At 44.6% G+C, this 21,275-nt stretch overlaps 1 protein-coding gene across 1 annotated transcript in view; it reads right to left on the bottom strand.

The window, feature by feature from the left end:
• Window positions 1-21,275, bottom strand: part of LOC119383246 (transcriptional regulator ATRX homolog) — a 79,164-nt gene that overhangs the window by 9,783 nt on the left and 48,106 nt on the right. The window contains exons 17-26 of the mRNA XM_049412465.1: window positions 17,931-18,345; window positions 16,563-16,736; window positions 14,109-14,274; window positions 11,372-11,539; window positions 8,223-8,390; window positions 4,739-4,918; window positions 2,786-2,920; window positions 2,641-2,694; window positions 2,496-2,549; window positions 2,352-2,404 (exon numbers count right to left, since the gene is read on the bottom strand). Of these exons, the coding sequence (XP_049268422.1) occupies window positions 2,352-2,404; window positions 2,496-2,549; window positions 2,641-2,694; window positions 2,786-2,920; window positions 4,739-4,918; window positions 8,223-8,390; window positions 11,372-11,539; window positions 14,109-14,274; window positions 16,563-16,736; window positions 17,931-18,345 (1,567 nt within the window). The remainder of the gene's footprint in view (window positions 1-2,351; window positions 2,405-2,495; window positions 2,550-2,640; window positions 2,695-2,785; window positions 2,921-4,738; window positions 4,919-8,222; window positions 8,391-11,371; window positions 11,540-14,108; window positions 14,275-16,562; window positions 16,737-17,930; window positions 18,346-21,275) is intronic.

Here is a 21,275-nt window from a genome sequence, read left to right as displayed (position 1 = left end):
GCTGCGTCGTCACCGTGCATGGCATCGTGGCTTACTCGGAACGCACGCGCGAGCGCTATTTATTCAGCGGAATAATTCTTGGTCCATGATTGCGACTTTATTGGCAGCCCCAAGATCGAGCTGCACATGTTCTGACGCGCCGGCGGTGCGATTGCCGGTGATAGACGCCCCCAAACCCGAGACTTTGGCGCAGTTTGGCGCAAATTTCGTCGATATTATCAGGATGGCGCAGTAAATACAATTTGGCGCACTTTGGCGCAGTTGGCGCAGGAGTGGAATCACTGATCATCTGCAGCCTAACGAAGGAGCGTGAGAAGGAGGGAAGAGAGTGAAGCACAGCATAGCCATATATAGTATAGAATAGCAAAGAGGAAGGGAGGTGAGCATTCACGGTGAAACTTGTAGCACGCACAGCTGACAGGGACGCAAAGAAGAGAGACAAAGAGAGTTTTACTGCAAAGGGAAGTGAGGGTGAGGAGGAGGGGAGAGGGCAAAAGCATAGCATAGCCATGTACACAATAGTATAACAGGGGGTGGGAAAGTGAGGAGTGATGTGAAAGTGAAGAGGGGGGAAAGGTGGAGGGAGGGTATAGCACAGTACAGCGGAGGCGAGTGGAGGAGGGAGACGAGTTGGAGGCTGGAGACATGCAGGTGGTCAAGTGGAGAGGAGGAGCAGCGGCACAGGTAGTACGATGGAGTCTGACGTGGGGAGCTGCTAGTAGATGCGTGGAGGAGGAAAGGGTGGGAAAGAGAAGTCAGGGTGAGGAGGAGTGATGCGAGGGCAAGGCAGATAGAAAAGAGGAAGGGGAGAGGGTAAAGCATAGCATAGCCATGTATAGTATAGTATAGCAAAGAGGTGGCTAGGGAAGTGAGGGTGAGGAGGAATGATGTCAGGGCGAGGAGGGGAGAATAGCAAGGGTGTGGGAAAGTGAAAGTGAGGAGTGATGTGAGGAGGATGGCAATGAGTAAAAGCATGGAGAAGTGAGGGTGAAGATGATGAAAAGGAGGGAAAGAGGGTACAGCATAGCACAGCCATGTACAGTATAGTATTGCAAAAGGATGTGAAAGAAATGAGAGCGTGAGGAGGGGGAGGAGAGGGGAGAGGGTATGTATGCCATGTATGGTATAGTATAGCAAGGGTGGAAAAGGGAAGGGAGGGCAAGGAGGGAAAGGAGAAGGGAGAGTATAGCATAATATAGCGGAGGCGAGTTGGGGGTTCAAGACGTGCAAGTGGTCAAACGGAGAGGAGGTTCCTTCAGTGCTAAACGGTGCCCATGTTCGCCTAGCTTTTGCATCACTTTGCATTTCATCACTGAGGCTTGCCCTCAGTTCCGTTGTACATTGGCCTTTACGACGTTAAGCCAGTTAAAACCACACATAAATTGTAGAGTTCCGCAAGATTGGATCCAAAAGAGTTAGCTGCTAGCCTCACTTCGTATAACATTACAATTTGGTGCTATTGCATTCACTGCTTCGCCTTGTGGCAAAACTGATTTCTTTTAGGTTTCTCACTGAAAAATGTTATTTTATCATAAATTTCACACTGCAACGTAGTATAGAATTTTTTGATGTTATGCAGCCATTAGTATAATTATATTCATTATTATATTAATATGCACTTTTAAGCTGATTATGCCCCAATATAGTCACTGGCCATTCCACTCTGTGAAGGTGGTTGACCAGCGAAGCGCATGACTTTTATGACCATGTAGAGGACTTGCAATGGTTCGATGCCCTGACGATTGGTACGCCGTATCTCACTACTGGCCTTGGTGAAAGGTGCGGCGTATGCACTCGTGATTTTGCATGGCTTCCCAAGGTACATTTGGGGAAATTACAAATGTTCCACATGCTTATCGTACCCAAACAATATCAATGTTTTGTCTTCACCAGGCACTATGGCCAAGTAATGAGTCTGCTTTTCGAGTCTGGCCACGTGGTTGCACGCATCGCTGTACACTACCGGGTGACTCACTGCATGCATCAACCTGGCGCACTGAACCAGTCCATTGTAATCCTAGATGACATTCACCGACAAATGCCACAAAACCCAATTATGGGGGATGCTTAGAACTTTCTGAAAATGTGAAGCGCTGCCACTGTGCTTGCCTTCAATGCCCCTACTGCGCTGTTGCTCACGCGAATGCTGCAAAGACGGAGTGGACAAGGTGGATGCACAGGTCTCGTGCTCACATGAGTCACACACAGCTTTGCTTCCTAAGCTCTGAATTTTTGCACCCAGATGCCACGAAACCCCGAATCATAGCCACATGCAGCTTTGCTGTAAAAATAACTTCAATTATGTATTACAGTTTTATGCGAATCAAAATAATATCAAAGCTGTCCTCACCTGTTGTAGTGTTTGTGGGAACTGGTACTTGCACTTGTACCACTCTTCTTGGTGCTGCAAGATGAAGGTTATTTCTTGTAGCAACCCCGGCTGGCACAAGTACTGCTTAGGAGCCACCTGTTTGTGAGTGCAAAGCTCTGCTTACCTGCTGTAGTGCTTGTGCTCCCTGGTACCTGCACTTGTACCACTCTTCTTGGTGCTGCAACATGAAGGTTATTTCTTGTAGCAACCCCGGCTGGCACAAATACTGCTTGGGAGCCACCTGCTTGTGAGTGCAAAGCTCTGCTTACCTGCTGTAGTGCTTGTGCTCCCTGGTACCTGCACTTGTAGCACTCTTCTTGGTGCTGCAAGATGAAGGTTATTTCCTTTAGCAACCCTGGCTGGCACAAATAGTGCTTGGGTGCCACCTGTTTGTGAGTGCAAAGCTCTGCTTACCTGCTGTAGTGCTTGTGCTCACTGGTACCTGCACTTGTAGCACTCTTCTTGGAGCTGCAAGCTGAAGGTTCGTTCCTGTAGCAACCCCTCTTGGCACAAATAATGCTTGGGTGCCACCTTGCATTGGAGCCACTCCTGATAAAAGAGAGAGCAAGGTATATGTTATGATTACAGTTTAAGAAACAAAGAAGAAATTTAAGGTTTAAGTACAGTGCCACCTGCCACCCCCATCCAAATGCATTTCTAAACTGCACACCAACCACGCACCAACTACACTTGCCTTTAAAAATGGGTAACAGCTTGCAACACAACCTTTCAAGCACAGATGTACACATGCACAACTTGTATCTTCCAGTGATTTCACTGCAAATTTGAGCATGAAGTCCACATGTCTGAACACTATCTTATAGGCAAATTGCATATTTTCAGACAGTAGGTGTAGCACGAGTAACTCATGGTGCAAGAAGGTGTGTCCCTCGAAAAGGTGAGTTAAATGAGTGCCAAGCCAGTTCCTATAGCCCATCTGCATAGTCATATGCTATACATAGATACAGATAGAAACAAGAACTGAGAGCTGGGCTGATGTTGAACTGGACATTAGGATTCAGATGCCTTCAGCATGACTTTATATCAACACCCTCACTTCGTTTTCATCGATTGTAGATTGCAAGCAGCCCATGAGACAACCAAAACTGCCTGTCTGCCTGTCTGTGAGCACACTACCATAAAAAAAAACAAAAAAAAAACGTGATCAAAAGCGTTTTTGAATAACCTTGTCGTAGGCCAAGGTGTCTGACAAACCTAAAGTTTTGTAATGATATGTTTATTCACTCTGTGAAGTTCAATTAAGTCTCATCATCACAAACAAGCAAAGTATCACGTGTTATTTTGCTTGCGCAGATAACTTAATCACTCATCTATTAATCGTATACTAGGTATTACAAATATGCTACAAACTTTTATATTTACTTTTGTGCTACCAAAATGAGGTGCTACCAAAGGTAGGGGTGTGCGAATATTCGAAATTTCGAATATTTTTCGAATAGTGTTTGCTATTCGATTCGATTCGCACTGGAATTTTACTATTCGAACTATTCGAACTTCCCTAAAACAAATACAGTCACCGTTCGATTAAAAGTGACCCCTTCAGATTTTCAATATGCTTCACCTCATTACACTCTCGTATTGCGGCGAAGCTGCCTTTCAAGCTCCGTTACCGTCGAACTTTGCCAAGACAGAGTCAACGTCCGATTGGAAGTGGTCCCTAGATTTTCAATATGCTTCACCTCATCACACCCCGGTATTGCGGCAAAGCTGTCTTTCAAGCTCTGCTATGGTCGCAAATGTATTAACTTGGGGACTCAATTAATGCTGTTTTGGACCTGAAATTTGGGCAGGAAGTCCGAAAAATCGGAAGCCGAAGCTTTTTAGCATTCAAAATTTCAGATGTTCTTATATATCGACGTCTACGAGGCAGATTTGGAACTCCGGACTTGAAGGCAGCAAACCCTTGTCCGCCACATCAGTTGGGCTTCCACAGAAGTTGAAAGAGGAGGAGAGGCTGAGGAAAGGGCATCTTTGCCTATCACGTGTAAAGTGTTGTCGGCAAAACTTTGGTTGCGCCAAATCATGTACATAAATAGAATTCGGCCTCTACATTGCCTCATTCTTGATAAGACAACTATGAAACACCACCCTGCCAGTGCTTCATCAACCTAGCGAAAAGAAACACTTTCATGTTGCTATCTAATAACAATATGCTTAGGAATCATCTCTAACTTTCTTTTCTACAATTTCACTTCGAAGTATTCGAAAAATATTCGAGAAATATTCGAAAAATATTCGATTCGATTCGCACTCACACTTCAATATTCGAATTCGCTTCGCACCCAAATTTTGCTATTCGCACAGCTCTAACCAAAAGTTTTTTGGTGATTACAATGCTAAACTCACCTGTAAGACTATTGAAGGGCACCGTTACTGGTACCTGAACTACCGTTGGTGTAGTGAAAGCTTTCATTGTCCTTGGGTCGATGAAACTGGGTGACATCATGAGTACCTTAGTTGGCACTGTCGGTGATGCCACAGCAGTTGTTGAGGTAGTTACAGGTGAAGCAGTCACAGTCGATGTGGCTGTTTGTACAAATTGGAAGTAGGTTTTATCAGGCCCTCTCACGCAGAGCTCCATGTACATGAACTAAGCTGAACTTTTAAGGTTCATTAAGCCAAATGTGTAACACTCGGCTTCCTTCAGGCAGACACAGAAAATCTCAACTGCCACAGTTAGCCCATGACATTTCTATGGGTTTTCAACAAAACATTTGACCCCATAGATAACACCCGGTATTTCGGGGGGTGCAGATGAGTAGCATTGCACAAAATTTTGTTTTCTAAATAGAAGGGGATGAAGTATGAGAACCTCACAGGAATAGATATTTTTGACACCTAAACTGAGAAAAATGAAACACTGCCATTGCTATTGGCCAAAAGTGATGCATAACACACAACAGTGAGAAAGAGCATTGCTTCTTGACATGATCGCTGAGATTAGGCAGCGCTATCTTGTACACAAGAACATGTATGCACAATGGGTCCACAGACAACTGTGGATGACCTGCGGGCTTCAGTCTCCCAATCTCCAGCTCCGTCCTCCATCAGGAATATCGCGAGCTGAGGAGACGTTTCTGCGCCGCCTGTGGCTGGGCGTGGCCTTCACGAATGGCTACTCCTGTCTCACTGGAATGGCCAACAACTCTACATGCAATAACTGCAGCTGCGAAGAAACGATCTCCCATCTTCTGTGTGAGTGTCCCCGTTTCAGTGCTCCAAAACAAGAACGAACATTCCTGTGCGTTAGATAAACTTGATAACTGCTCCTTGTCGGAACAAAGGGTTCTGGGACCTTGGCTGAGTCCGTCGTCAGCACAGAAGGCTTTGAAAGCATTATTGCGCTTCTTGTGGACAACTGGTCTTAGAGACAGACTTTAAGCAGTGTCGTATTCTCCTTCGTTTTTCTTTTTTTTCCCCTTTCTAGCCTCCCTGTCATTCCGCTTGTTTCTTCCTCCTTCCTTCAGGGAGTGGAATAATGCCGTTTACGAGCAGCTTTGGAGAGGCAAAATGGGAGTTTCGGAGGAGCTTTGGAGCATTAAAAGGCATGTTTTGGAGTGATGCAAGTTAGTTTTGGAGCTGATTTCTAGGGTCCAACATCATTGTTAATGGACATTTTTAATTATGGTAAACACCAAAAATTCCCTTGGTTCTTACTAAACATTCAATACTGATGACTTAGAATAATTAAAAAATATAGTATACATAACTACGTATATGTTTCCATCATACAACCTTACAGCTGACAGAGCAATAACTCAGAGAAAACAAGAGATAAGTGATGCTTTGGATAGCAAACATGACTAAGCCTCAGACGAATGAAAAACATTCATGTTAACAAAACACCGCAACTGATATGAACAACTGAAGACTAGAGATAAGGTAATAAAGTTACCTTCATTCTAAACACAATGAGACTCTATAAAAATAAATCAAAAAAGCTTATGCTCCCGTCATTAAACCACCACAGCCGACATGAGAACCGAAAGGAAAATAAACATAAGCAATGCACTGCATAGCTAAACCTGACTACACTTCAGATAAATTTGTTTTAATGTTCACATTGTCAAAACACAACTGTTGAGATGTACAAACGAGAAGACGAGAGAACCGAAATGTTCACTTTTGTTGCGATACCAATTACCGTATTTACTCGAATCTAACGCGCACCTTTTTTCCGGAAGAACGAGTCCAAAAATCGCATGCGCGTTAGAATCGAGTACCGAAAAAAAAAAGAAACTCGGTTATCGTATTGCCATCGACATTTCAAAATGGCCGCCTCCTACGCGCCTCGGTCATTTCTGTCGTTGTTTCAGTTCGTACGTGTGCTGAGGAGTTTGTCATCCCGTTCTGCGTTCGCATCGACAGCATGGAAGTGCCGACTCCAAATACTCGACGAGTGTACCACGATGCCGCATTTAAAAGAATAGTTATTACATGTGCAGAGAGACGGACGGAAATCGGGCCGCATCGCGGTCATTCGGATATAGTTCGGAGTTCCCGAAACGTGCGTGCGAGACTGGCGCAAACAGAAGCAGAAGATTTTTTACAGCAAAGCTTCACGAAAAGGCTTCAGTGGACCAAAGCAGGGCCGGTTTCCCGAAATCGAAGAGTGTTGACAGCGACAAGGAGTTGTCCGACAGCGACGAGGACTGATCCATTACGCGACTCGTATCGTCGCCGTAGTGGTGACAGTTTTAGCGGCAAGGCCCGCTTTTTGACTTTGTGTTTTACTTTTTTGAAACTTCAGTTCTTTAAAACCCAAATACTTGTTCTTCTGAATGTGCGAAGTTTGACTCCTGCGGACTTTTTTTGTTCTTTTCTCTCACGAAAAATGGGTGCGCGTTACAATCGATGTATTACTTTTTTTTTTTTTTTTTGGTCGCGGAAAACGGGTGCGCGTTACAATCGAGGGCGCGGTAGAATCGAGTAAATACGGTACATGGACACTCTCGGCGGGTTCTTGCCGTCGCCGTCATTTTCTGTATAAAAAGTCCAAATCGATAACATCGCCTCGCATATCGATGTTCTACGTGCGAGTAAAAGCACGCAAGCACCGGGGACGAGCGCGGCTGAAGCAGAGATGAAATGAGCTGGCCATCCCTGTCGCATGAAGGGTGCATGCGATAACATCGCCACGCGTGCAAGGCCTGCTGTCGATTGATCCTCAAGCTGAGAGAAAACGCCCCGCCTGTATTTCATCGGGCTAAGGAGCATGAATGGAGCCGGGGGAGGGGGGGGGAAGGCTGCATCGCCCCAGTATCAGCTGCGAACTTTGATCATCCCGCTAGCGCTGGCGTGCGCGCTATCTCGACAGACATCAGCAAACAGCCCACTTACTTCGTGCTGAGATGACAGACAGCTCGAAAAATGCTTTGCTCTCTCGAGCGGCCTTTTGTAGAGTTACTCGTGATCGGATACAAGAGTTAGCTTCTAGCCTTACTTTGTATAACATTACGATTTCTAGGTATTGCAAGTATTATTTCGCCTTTTAGGTGAAACCAATTTTTTCGCACCGTCACCAACACCACAGAGAGTGCACCAGGTGATGATGATGACAGGAGCTCGTTTGGGCGTGCCACGTCGTGGATGAAGGCGGCACATTAAGGCATGAAAGACCGCTTGGGAGCAGTTTTGGTGCAATAATGCATTTTGGAGCAAGATAGCACAGCAGAAGCGGATTGGCGCAGCATGGCGCAAATGGCGCAGAACTTCCACCCCTGCCTAAAGGTACATTAAACAAAAATCATTTAAAAAAAATAGACCGTCTACACACTTGTATGTAAATGGCTTCATCATAAAGATAGAACAGTCAGAGAGATGGCCTCACCTGGTACAGTGTTCATAGCCACTTGTACAACTCTTGGCGCCATGACTACATTGGTCATGTTTGTGCCACCAAAATTCTGTCCCACAACGTTCAGGCCGCTTGCGGTTGTCATTGTCATCACTCCCATTGTTGAGCTTACAAACATTGGTGTGGATGTAGCTGATGCTGCTAATGAAAAAGGCAGCATGCAACATACAATGGCATCTCTTATACACAGCCACCATAAAAGAAAGTTTTGCGCATTGCTAAGTTGGTTCACGTAAATGTGCAACACTGGGCCTGCTGCTCACTAATATTGCACTGACTTGCAAAATCGCAAGGTTAGAACATGAACTACAGTCGAATCCCACTATAACGAATACCGCTACAACGAAACTTCCGCCACAACGAATAATTTTCGATTCCCCGTCAGCCGCCCATAGAAAACAATGCGAAAAATGTCTCGTCACAACGAATACTTTTTCTGGGTATTTCCGCTTGAACGAAGTTTTTGCAAGTGCCACCACATAAGGAAAAGGAGCTTGCCTAGGATTGCCGCGAAATTCCGCTAGAAACTCGACCATTTCTCGTTGCCAGAGCCATGCGGCCGCATCGCAAGACCCGTGTCTTCATCGGAGACATGCTTTCTGCCACCTCACGCACATCCCGGTAAATTTTTCGCCACTGAGATGCTCGGCGACAGATCGTCCATCCGCCATGATGCTGCCGGCGGGTTTGATGCGCGTGCGGGCCGCGGAAGAATCGTTGATGAACTCTCGCCATTGTTTTGATGTAGCACTCAAAACAAAACTACTGCTCGTCGTCACAAGCCCTGCGATCGTGAATGACATCCATGGCGTTTTGAAGGCACACGCGCCGCCAGCGCGCACCTAGTCCAAGCGTAACTGCATTCTGCCGCAACCGCTGTGAATACAAATGCGGTCGTGTCGACGCGATCACGGGCGACCACGAAAGTACGCGCGCATCCATCGAACGTACACGCACCGACTCAATGCAATGCTGCGGCCAAAACCACGGTAGACGCGATCACAGATAGCAACGACGCAGTTCTGAAGGCACACGCACGGCCAGCGTGCACAGATTGAAAACGGAACTACCGTCGCTACCGTTTGCCGGAAGCGCTGCGCAGAAAACCACGGCAGAGACCGCGGTCGCTATCGTCGCGATTATCGATAGCGAATATGCTGAAGTACGCAGCTAACACACCGGAAGAAAGATTAAAGGCAACAAAGTCGTAAAACGGCACGAAGCGTTTCGACTTTCCTTTCTCTCGCTTATGACTGTGGTAGTGCGGAGCTTCGGCACTTCGTTTTCACTTAGCCTCTACCGAACTTTGGTACGCTCCTTCGCGGCGCTACGCGCTCGGCAGGCTTCGAGGGTAGCCTGCATATAGTATTTGCTCGTGTATAACCCACGTGTATAACTCGCCTATTGACGCAAAGCCGCCTTCATTGCGTTGCCGTGAAGCCAACTCGCGCAACGACATTCGCGTATAACCCGCACCCCGAGTTTAGCGCTAAATTTTCTGTATATTTTGTGCGTATTATACGCGAGAAAATACATTCACACGGTGTGCGGCCAAGTGCGTCCGAGTTAGCAACAGTTAAATGCAAAGGACAATGCATGCGCTTGCCGGGACCAAAGGACGAGTCATGATCATCAGATCTTCCTAACTTTTGTGGTCTATAGATGAAATTTCGCTGCAACGAAATTCCGCGACAACGAACTTTTTCGCACGTCCCGTCAATTTCGTTGTAGCGGGATTTGACTGTACACTCATTTCACATCGTGCAGGTATTACTGTGTAATGTCAGAAGCATAAAACTGGGCTAAAGTGGAAAATAACGAAAGTTTGGGCAATGCAAGCTGCAACACTGGATCGCACATGACAATGGCATGATTGCACCACGTAATGATGCCGCACTGCAATAACAAAAAGATATGCAAAAGGTACGTTATCACCCATATGCACCTGCTTACATTTCAATTGCTCCTGAGATAGCACCAATAAGTTTTAGACCGCTTTAACGTAAGTCACTGATGTAGTGAATGCCAGCACTACAAGTGTTGCTGCACTACCGCAAAAAAAAAAAAGGTTTTAAAAGGCTGCAAGTGTATAAAACATGTAGACAAAGCTGTCACATGTATCCTGAGAATCCAAATATGTCAACTGTAATGTCTGCATGCCACTTGGTTGACTGATGGTGCAGACATGCAGACCCTGAGGACTGCGCGCCTCTATAGTCGGGTACAACTTTAGAAAAAAGCGGCATTTGCACCTCAAAGGCGGATGCACACGCGCTTCCACCAATGGGCGCGCGCTCTAGACTGACATCACGAGCCGGACGGCCGGTGCCTCCGCTCAAGGAGAAGAAGCGGGACTATTTCTTTGCCGCGGAGGCAATCGGCTGCCGCGCTTCGGTCATATGGGCGGGGCCTCTCCTTTTTTCTAAAGTTGTACCCGACTATAGTTCTTTCAACTCCTTTTTCCTTTATATATTTTCATTCCACTACACCATTCCCTGTGAGTTGTACTCCCTTAGGAACTGTTAAAGATAGTTTCCAGTTTTCCATAACTAACTACTTCCACCATGGCTGCCACATAAAACAAGACCCACGCCCTCCTGGACCCCCTATCCCTCCCTCCGCCCCGTGCGCATGCTCACCTGCCCCTACATGCAGGACACCTGCCTTTTGTCAACCCCCTAAAGAAAAAGAATGCCTGCACACACACACACTCCTAACCCCTGCCCCATGCCAGTGCATGCAAAGATCGTGGAAGCAGTACCATTCAGGAATACGGTTCAGGCCACTGGGTGCTATTTTAAAGGAACTCTCTTAAGTTCAAAAATATTTTCAGTCCCCTTGGAATCTGAATTACCAGGGTTCTACTGTGGTACCAGATAATTTTTTACATAAATTTGTTATATTGTAGTTCACTGTAACCAGATATAAATGCATTCAACTCAATCTGCGTTTGTCAAAAATGAACATCTTTTATGTTACACCTCCTTTTGATGCAAACCACTTAAGAATCCTAACCAGTGCATTTTTCTTTTTTAATTTTGATGTTTATAAATGCTGCTCTTGCATTTTTTTCCCTTCACCTGAAAGCACGTTTATGAATTCATAAGTAGACTCAGACTCACTTGCCCCAGTGCCCATGGGCACGTGTATCGGTATTCGAATAACTTTTGGCCTTGGACGACGTTTTCTAGCTTTCTTGCCATCACGAGGAAGTCGGCGTAGGCTGGTTGGCTTTGCTTTCATTGCCATGGTTGCCGGCACAGGTGTCAAAGCAGTGTCTGTTGGTGTTGCTGCAGTGCAAGAGAAACAGTACATGTTGCTACCTCTCACACAGTGACAGGCATGTTTTCACTACTGCTGCCACTTACTGAGACCCTCCTATTTGCAATGGAATTGCAAAAATGCACAACATGAGATGAGCTCAGCACCAAAAGCTCAGTTGCAAGATGCAACATAAAATACCTTATTAATTCTTTCCCAGGGGTAGAAGCGGGCTTCAGTATTTTGGAGCAGCTCAGGAGAGCCCGAATAATGCTGTTTTGGAGCAGCTTTGGAGCACCAGGAGGTGTGTTTTGGAGCAATGCAAGTTAGTTTCGGAGCGGATTTCTAGGGTCAAACATCACTGTTAACTGAAATATGTTATTTCTGGTAAACACAAATAATTCCAGTGGTTTTAATAAACATTCAATACTGATGAACTGACCACACTTACCACAAATTAAAATGTAAATATACATGTTCCCATCATTAAAAACATCACATCTGGCAAAGCAATCACTCAGAGAAAACAAGATATAAGTGATGCTTTGGATAGCTAGCTACACCTGACTAGACCTCAGACGAATGAAGAATGTTCATGTTAATAAGACACCACAGCTTACATGAATAACAAGTGAAGACTAGAGATAAGCTAATAAAAGTTACTTTCGTTCTAAACCCAATGAGACTCCGTCAGAATAAATGAAAAAAGCTTATGGTCCCGTCATTAAAGCGCCGAGCGCACATGAGAACTGAGAGGAAAATAGAGATAAGCAATGCACTGTGTAGCTAAACCGGACTACACTTCCGAGAAATTTGTTCTTTTAAATATTCACGTCGACCAAACACACTGCTGACATGTACAAATGAGAAGACAAGGGAATTGAGATGTTCACTTTTATCGCAATAACAATTATATGGACACTCTCGGAAGGTCTTTGTTGTCGCCGTCATTTTCCGCATAAAGTTCAAATTGATAACACCGCCCGATGCATTGTATGTTCTACACACGAGTAAAAGCACGCAAGCGCTGGGGACGAACGCGGCTGAAGCAGAGATGAAACGTGCAGGCCCATCTCTGTTGCACGAAGAGTGCATGCGATAAGATCACACTGCGTGCGAGGCCTGCCATCGATTACTCCTCAAGCAGAGAGGAAATGCCCTGCCCGTCTTTCATCGGGCGAAGGAGCATGAAGGGAGCCGGGGGAGGGCGAGGGGGTTGCGGTGCTCCTGCAGCAACTGCGAACCTTGATCACAAGGGCGTGGTTGCTAGCGCTGGCGCACATGCTACCTCGGCAGACATCAGCAAACGGCCTGTTTACTTCACGTCGAGACAGCACGAAAACTGCTTCACTCCCTGGAGCAGCCGTACTGCATTATGCCAGCGTTTTGTAGAGTTATACGAGATCAGATCCGAAAGAGCTAGATGCAAGCCTTACGTCGTATAACATTACAATTTCTTGCTACCGCATTCATTTGTTTGCCCTAGCAATGAAACTGATTTTTTTGTGCCATCACCGACGTCACGGAGATCGCACCTGGTGATGATAGTGATAGGAGCTCACTTCGGCGCGCCATGTTGCGCACTACAGCGGCACATGAAGTCACCAAAGACAGCTTGGGAGCAGTTTCGGAGCAATAATGCATTTTGGAGCAGGAAGGTGAAGCAGAAGCGGATTGTCCCACCATGGCGCAAATGGCGCAGCACTTCCACCTCCGTTTTCCCTACCGCATGGAAGATAGGTGTTTTTTGAAGGTTACATTAGATCTTTTTTGCTGAAGAAGCTACAGCACCTAATATTTGATGCAATACATAAACAAAAAGCAGAATAAATGAACTTTTCATGCATACAAGTTTCATTAACGAGACGTATGTTATGCGAGCGATATAAATTGTCAGATTCAAAATTGCAGGATAATAAGGATTCAATGGGGGCTAGTTGGTACTGCATTGTTCTTGTTCTGCGCTAAAAAATGTAACAGGGGGACGACACAGGAACACAGATGTCTGTGTTCCTGTGTCGTCCCCCTGTTACATTTTTTAGCGCAGAACAAGAACAATGCAGGATAAAATTGAACAGAGTTTGAACGGACACATTTCTACCTACTAAAATATAATATATAACAGAAATTATGAGATATACAAAATGTGCTGCTGTCTAATAGGCACCATCTCTGAAAAATTCAAACTTTTTCATTGAACAGGACTCCACTGGCAGAAATCTTACTGTAAGCATTACAACTGGGCCTGTCACATGGCAAAGCAGTTTCTCGATGTAAAGCATAATGCAAAAGCTCTTGTTTTCAGCTTGGTTTTCCAGTCGTACTTGCATTTCTTACCATTTCTATTAGTTTCCATCCTGGTAGGCTGGTGCTGAAACGCGAACTCAGACGGCTCGAAGCAGAAAGCTGCCACTGTACTATGTACTACAAGCATAACGGTTCTTGTTGTGTTAATAATAATAATAAGTTCTGGTACTTTTTGATGGATTGGTAGTACACCCAATTATACAAATAACCAGGTGACCAGGTAAACCTGCTAATTGTGTTAAATACAAAAGAATATACCCCAAAATAAAGAAATACCATAACCCAACTCACAGGCAACGATTCGTCCCTCACGCTCGTTCTTGTACTCTTCCCAAGCTAACTTATGCTCTTCCTCTGTCAGTTCCTCCGTTTTGACATTCTGGAGCAGTGAATCATGCTCATGGTAGGACACAATCCAGTCTTTGTTGCGGATCAGCAGCTCTGCCAGAAGCCGGTCCTAGCAAACATGGTGTGGCAAAATTAATATCACAGCAATGATTTCGAGAAACAGGAAAGGGATGTGGTCAAAAAAATGTTTGTTGTATATTCTTTGCGTATGTGCAAAGAAATCTCGTCAGAATCCGGCAGATGGGGCGTACAAGTCAAAATGAACTGCAGTAGCATACGCATTTGGGCTGGTTTGCTCATGATTACGAGCAGAAAAACGGCACTAAACAACAGGATGAAGATAGGACACAGGCCACGGCACCGACTAACAACCAAGTGTGTTTATTCTTCTAGTCAGCATACATATGCTTCACCACTATCCCAAAGAAGCAACAGAAAAAACAGAAAAATGAAGATTCGGCCTGCCGAAGCAACAACTGTAACTCATCAGACAGGAATGCTACCTTCTTTGGAAAGGGGGAAATTGGGGGGGGGGGGGGAGGCTTATACATGCCTCGCCGCTATTGTGAATGTGAGAGGCTTCAGAAATAAGACTAGTGCGTTCATCATGGTATTTTGACAAGAATGTACAATCTTTAAGAGGCAGCTGGCAGCCACAGTCATTGCATTGAAGTGACAAGTGGCTACCTCTAGCTTGCTTTTGAACTTTGGTAAAATGTTCATGCATGCAGTCATGCGCCGCCATGTTTGACCAACACAGAAACGCCAGTATGAAAGAGGGATCTTGTAAACAACACCAACACAACAATCAAGAAGCTGCTGCACGGGCCAAAGCCTCATTTTTCTGTATTTTATTTCTGTTGTGTCTTTATGACAATGGTGGAGTATATGCTGACTGGAACAACAAACACACGTGATTGTTAGTCATGAAAGGGATAATTGGCAACCACCCATTTGTACCATGAAGCCACAAGGAAATCCATATACAGTAGACTCCCGATAATTCAAACTTGAGGGGACCTCAGGATTTTATTTGAATTATCAGAAGTTTGAATTATCAGAAGTTCTCATAAATATGACTCAGGGCAACACACCAACTAATACTGCGATGTTTATTGTTTCTCAGTGCCTTAGCAACATCACAGACTGCTCTGCATGATTGCCAGTAAAATTTTTAGACATCAGCGATAATACTGGTACTTGTTATTATACAAGGCACGCACGGGTGTGTAATTAAGGGACGAGATGTGTTGCGTCCCACGACTGTTGCTAGCCCCTTCTAATTCTTAGGACGCTTTCTCGCACGGCATACCGCAGAAAAAGTGACTTTAAGAAATGTTTGGCATGTGACAGATCAAGGCCAGACCGTACAGTTTTTTTCCCGTCGGTCAGCACGAGATTACTGGTGCGCAAGGTTTGGCTAGTTTGGCCGTATTGTAGGCAAGCAATCAGCTTTATTTGTGCCTGTTAGTAATAGAAAAACTTGAATGTTCAGCTAGAAGCAACAAAGGCAGCAGATATTTTCAGACATGGACAAGCAAAATGTTTGAATTAACGAAATTGTGCAATGAGGCAGTTTGAATTAAGCAGCTTTAAAATACATTGAAAACATAGTGGGCCAACCAAAAATTTAAGATTTGTTTGAATTAACCGAAAGTTTGAATTATCTGAGTTTGAATTATCAAGAGTCTACTGTAGATTTCTCAGAGAGGAAAGCTGCTAGTTGAAGACAAATTCGTCCTGGTCCAAGGGAATCTGAATTCCTTTCTGAGAAGTCCGTATGGATTTCCTTGTGGCTTCATGCTACAAACGGGTGGTTGTCAATTATCCCTTTCATAGCCCTTCCACCACCTTGTGGGATACCACAGAACTCATTTGCAATATTGATTGTTAGCGACGTCGTCTGTGTCCTTTCTCCGTCTTGTCGTTTAGTGCCGTTTTTCTGCTTGTACAAGTCAAACCACAATCATGTGTTGCACAAGTACATCTTTCGGCCCTTATTTTAAGTACTTGCCTTTTGGCATGCTATAAGGATTTGGCTAATCCATTTCGAGAAAATTTTTGCTTCATTAAAATGAGATGTTAAATGCATGGCTTTCCTACGTTACTTAAAGGGGGTTGCAATTAGTACTTTGTTTTGCTATTCATTACTGCTATAATTTAAAGTTAGTCTGATTTAGACAAGATTACATCTTTTTTGTTCATTTGTAATTTTGTTTACCATAGTATGCACAAGCTACATGGAAACATCATGAAGAGAAGTTAATCAATACAAATTAACTAACAGCAAGTTAACCAGTGCACAATATGGGAGGAACCTGGCATGCTAATGCCATGTTCTATAAAGCCCAGACTCCCAGATCTCAATATCTTGAAGCAAGGTTGAGTTGTACTTACGCTTGGCACCTTAGGTGTAGACTGTGGTTCGTCCTTGCCCACTGGGTTGAAGGTGTACAGATCGACAAGCTCAGCTGCATTGAAGAGACGCCCGACATGTCGCTTATCCACCACACGGCATGCCAGTGCCAGTTTGGTCACCTGGCGGTTGTAGATCTTCTCCTCCATAGTCCCCTGAGTCACGGTAAAGCATCACACTTGACCTATCCAAGCTTTAAGTGTTCTACAAACTTATGAGGCAGAGGTATTACATTATGACAGCGAGACAACAGTAGACTGAACATGCAAAGCTGATTATGAGCAAAGAGGCAGCGGTATTAAAGAGAAAAAGAAGAACGGTTTATGCTACTATTTTTTTTAATGCAAGAACTATTTTTTTTTAACGCAAAGGAAAAGTTACCGTTCAGAGTGCCCAATTCTGCAGTGACAGTGCGAAGAACAATTGGAACATTTTCTATAAGAATTTCTCTATCTGTAGTCACAATCACATTAATGCCGCCTACGATGAAAATAGTTGAAGTAAGCACAACGGCAGTTGTACACTGGCATGAAAGCGAAGCTGACAAATGTGGCTGCAGACCATGGTGGACTCCTTCGCAAACTCAGAAACATACTACAGCACTTATGCAGGCTGCCATACAATAAGGGATGCCTCGGTTCTGCGGTACTGTTCATCGCCATCAAGCTGGCACTGCTTGAAAACGTGGACCTTCCTTACATCGTAATATACAAAGAAAAAAAGTGCAGCTGCTTAAAATATTTGTGATGAGACAAAAAATATGAATCACTTAATATGACAATATTATGTTGATGTCTGTGATAGCATATTGGGGCACCAATGCAACTGCAAATTATCACAATACTACAGTGTTGTGGCATGCAGTTTTTTCCAACTTCTCGCAATGATTAAAAATTGTAATTCCCGTTTAACTGTAAAACATACTTCTCGCAACACAAAGTGTGCTCCCTTTGTTACTCAAATCTTATATGACATTTCAAGCCTGTCAGAATAAATGTTATGACTCTCTGCACAATTAGCTCTTGAAGTCTAACATTTTTACCAAGAATATCACTAACCTGAACTAGGGCCCTTCTCAATGCCACTACATTGTGAACTTAACTACTTCATTATCATTACTAAATTAACTTATTGCAGTATTAGCCAAATCCCAATGGCTGGTGTAACAAAACATAAAACCGCAGTATAATGAAGCTGTACTTGCAGAAATAGACGATCTAATGAAGGGCATATGATGTATTATGTAGAAGCTTACACAAGCTCATGTTTCCAGAGACATTTTTATCATAATCTGTCATACAAGTAAAAAAAGTTGCTCGATGGCACTTACAGAAGCAACACACACTCACCTGTGCGAGTAGGCGATAGATGAAAACAGGCTTCTTCTGGCCAAACCGATACACACGAAAGATGGCCTGCGTGTCATGTGTGGGATTCCACGAGGCATCCATGAGCACCACACGATTCGCACCCACAAGGTTAGTGCCCAGCGAGCCCGCCCTTGTCGACACGAGGAACAAACGACCACGGTGGTTGTTTTCATCGTTGAACATGCTGATCCAGCGTGAGCGCAAATCCACCGACGTCGCACCATCAATGCGGAAGTAGTCGATGCCCAGCACCCACGTGTTGTGGCAGTCTTTCAATGGGTCAGTGGGATCTGCGACATCTGTTTCGGTGTCACCTGTTGCTGGCTGCCCGTTGCAATGCTCAAGCATCCTTTCCACCAAGTCCAGAGTCAACAGGCTCTGACTGAAAAGTAAACTTTGGAAAAGGAAAAGGAGAGCCCCATCACTCACTGATAACTACAACAAGTCATTCACATAGGATAGAGAAAATCCGGCAAACTTGAAGAGGTCCTGCAATACTTTTTGAGCATGGTCAGAAAACGCTGCCGATTGGTAGTCAAAGCTCCCGAGAACATGTGAGCCAAACATTATAGTTGTAGTGCAGAATGGGGCCAGGAATTTAGAAAGTATCCTCAAAAGTGACTGATCGATGGTACCATCCACCCCAGTCCTCATAAGCCATTTCAAGGCTGTCACAACGAATGTTATGACTAGCTGCACAAGTAGATCTTCAGGCCTAAGATTTTTACCACCAATATCACCAACTAACATGAACTGGGGCCCTTCCCAAGGCCATTATATCGTCAACTCAACTACTTATCATTAATAAACTAACTTTTTGCAGTATTAGCAAAATCCCAATTTAGAATTAATTCTAAAAAAATTTACAATCAGCTAGAGATCGCTTGCTCCTCTCTCGACAAATGGTGCCATAATCCAAAATGACCGCGTCACAAACAAAAAATCCACGGCCATTGGCTCATCTGAGCATCGTGAGCTGCATGATTACCGTGGCCGCCACAAGATGTCGCGACATGCCAGTGCGCATGCTAGCAATCGCACTGAAAGTACACTGTGCGTTCACAAAAAAAAAAAAGAAAAGGAAGTGTTTAAGATCCTGACGCACGCTGCTAAATGTATGAAGCTTCTTGCCACCTTGTCAACCCCCCCCCCCTTCGCATAGCTTTCAGCATGCTCGCTTGTACCAAAGGAGAGATAAAGCGCTTAAAGTGTGTGACAAATCCCTGAAACTCCGTTCGTACTTGACGGATTCCAAAAATTTCTGCGGCAGTCAATTCGTGAGGCAATAAACTCCCTTTATGAAATGAAGATTGTTCAATGACCAGTTGGAAAAGTGTTTCAGGGCCCCTTTAATGATTTCTTCTGAGGCAAGCACGAAGGAAAGCAGCAAGCCAGGCTACACTGCTGGTTACACACCGCCTGCGGTGTGTAACCTTAGGACCTCCTCCTGCATATTTACCTGCAATGTACTATATTTTTGATAAGACTAATAAAATTTGATTGATTGATTGATTGAATCAATGAGAAAAAGATGGGCACGAGAGACTGGCAACCAAAGCGACAGTATGACAATGAATGGTGCTGCATTTTGTTAACACACTGATAGCGAAAGTGTTGGCGGCTCAGTCTTACTCTTACACCTTAGGGTGAATCAGCAGACAGCCATCACTTAGCTTGTCTCTGTAGAAAGTTGACTACTCATATGAACTCACTGCACATTAGCAATTGCATACTGAGCCACTGCAAACACCAAAACGTGACAACAGCTCATCTCTCCTGCTATGTTGTACTTGACCTAGCATGTTGTACTTGACAAGTAATCAATCACTTTGAAAGTGCCACTATGTCCCAGACTTGGTTATGTCATTTTGCATATCTTATGTTTCCCTTCAAGGATACTTCCCTGGTTGCAGAGCTGCATTTTATCAGCACAAGCCCAGAGACACAAGAAGGATTTGCGCAAGCTGCCAGCCACCCAACTGTTAAATATAAATCACTTATTAAGGAAGGTGGCAGGAATGAGATGAAGGAAATTATGAAAAAGTATTTTGGGAAACCACTCTCTTCAGCAACTGCAACGAGGCCCTGTCGTTTACACAGGTACATACCCAGAGGAAGGGCCTAGGGAGCCCGGTACCCCTCCTCCGAAATTAACAAAGCATATCCCCCCCACCACTACACACACACAATCCTAAAGCGCCTTGAGCAGAATGCTATCAAATGAGGAGTGCTTATGCAATCTTGAGACTTGACGGCTATTCGGCAGTCAGCACTGGGCTCCTGTTACGGTAGTATTAAGGCTGAGGCGTGGAGGTGATAGCTAGCTGGATAAAGGGAAAGTACACTGAACTGAGGGCATGAAACAGATTGATATTGTCCCAGCTAGAAAGTGGCAAAATGCTTTTGCCTGTCTCATTATTTCGACATTTATTTCAAAGTCTCAAGGTGCTGCTGCTGGAAAGGCCCCAGTAATATCTTTTCAGTGATCTACACTTCACAGCCACGCCAAAAAAATTTGATATTTATTAACCTTGCAATGTTTGCATGCATTCCTATGGAGTGCTGTAGCTGCTGCATCTCTGGCCACCAGAGATGAGTGATGAGTAGTAATAATTGTTCTCAGTACATTGTCTTGGTCAAAGCTTCGTGCTGTCATTGCTGAGTTGAATGATTTACAGTGAATCGAACTGTCTCTGGTTACACAACTGAACAAGGTAAAAAGTGGGTCTAGTTGGTGCATCATCTTGCACTGAAAAACAGTGCTTACACGAGACAGAGAGAAGAGCCAGAGTAGGGGCTAGTTGGTCGTGCACAGTCAACACTTGTAGCATGCTGCTCGAACACAAAGAAAGACGCACAAAAACACAAGTGTATATACAAGACGAGCACGAACTAACAACAAGCTGTTAGCTCGTGCTCATCTTGTGTAAACATGTGTGTTCTTTTTGTGTGTCTGTGTTTGAGCAGCACAAACATAAAAAAAGTAATGCAACCTTCTGACAAGTTTCGCAGTGTGCCTGGCTCTCCCACCCTCCTCTTGGCTAAATACACCAGCAAGCTGAGAGATGCCTTCCAAGTGGCTGTTGCATCACCAATGGATGTACTGATGCTGATGACAGAGGGTGCACTAGTACCTGAGAACTATGTTGATGCTAGCATTTCTTTGTTAATCACACTGCATTATGTTTACTGCCTGTTCCTTGTAGAACAGTGCATACACAGGAACAGTATCGTGATTGCAGCGGCTTGTATGAAACACTCCTGCCTGCAGTGGAAGGCAGAAGGCTTCGCCACTGAGGCAATTGGCTGCAGTAACTTGGGTGA

This window comes from Rhipicephalus sanguineus, chromosome 2 (assembly GCF_013339695.2).
Source record: "Rhipicephalus sanguineus isolate Rsan-2018 chromosome 2, BIME_Rsan_1.4, whole genome shotgun sequence".
Lineage (NCBI taxonomy): Eukaryota > Metazoa > Arthropoda > Arachnida > Ixodida > Ixodidae > Rhipicephalus > Rhipicephalus sanguineus.
Note: the sequence above shows the minus strand (reverse complement) of the source record. Positions and strands in the feature narration are given on the sequence as shown.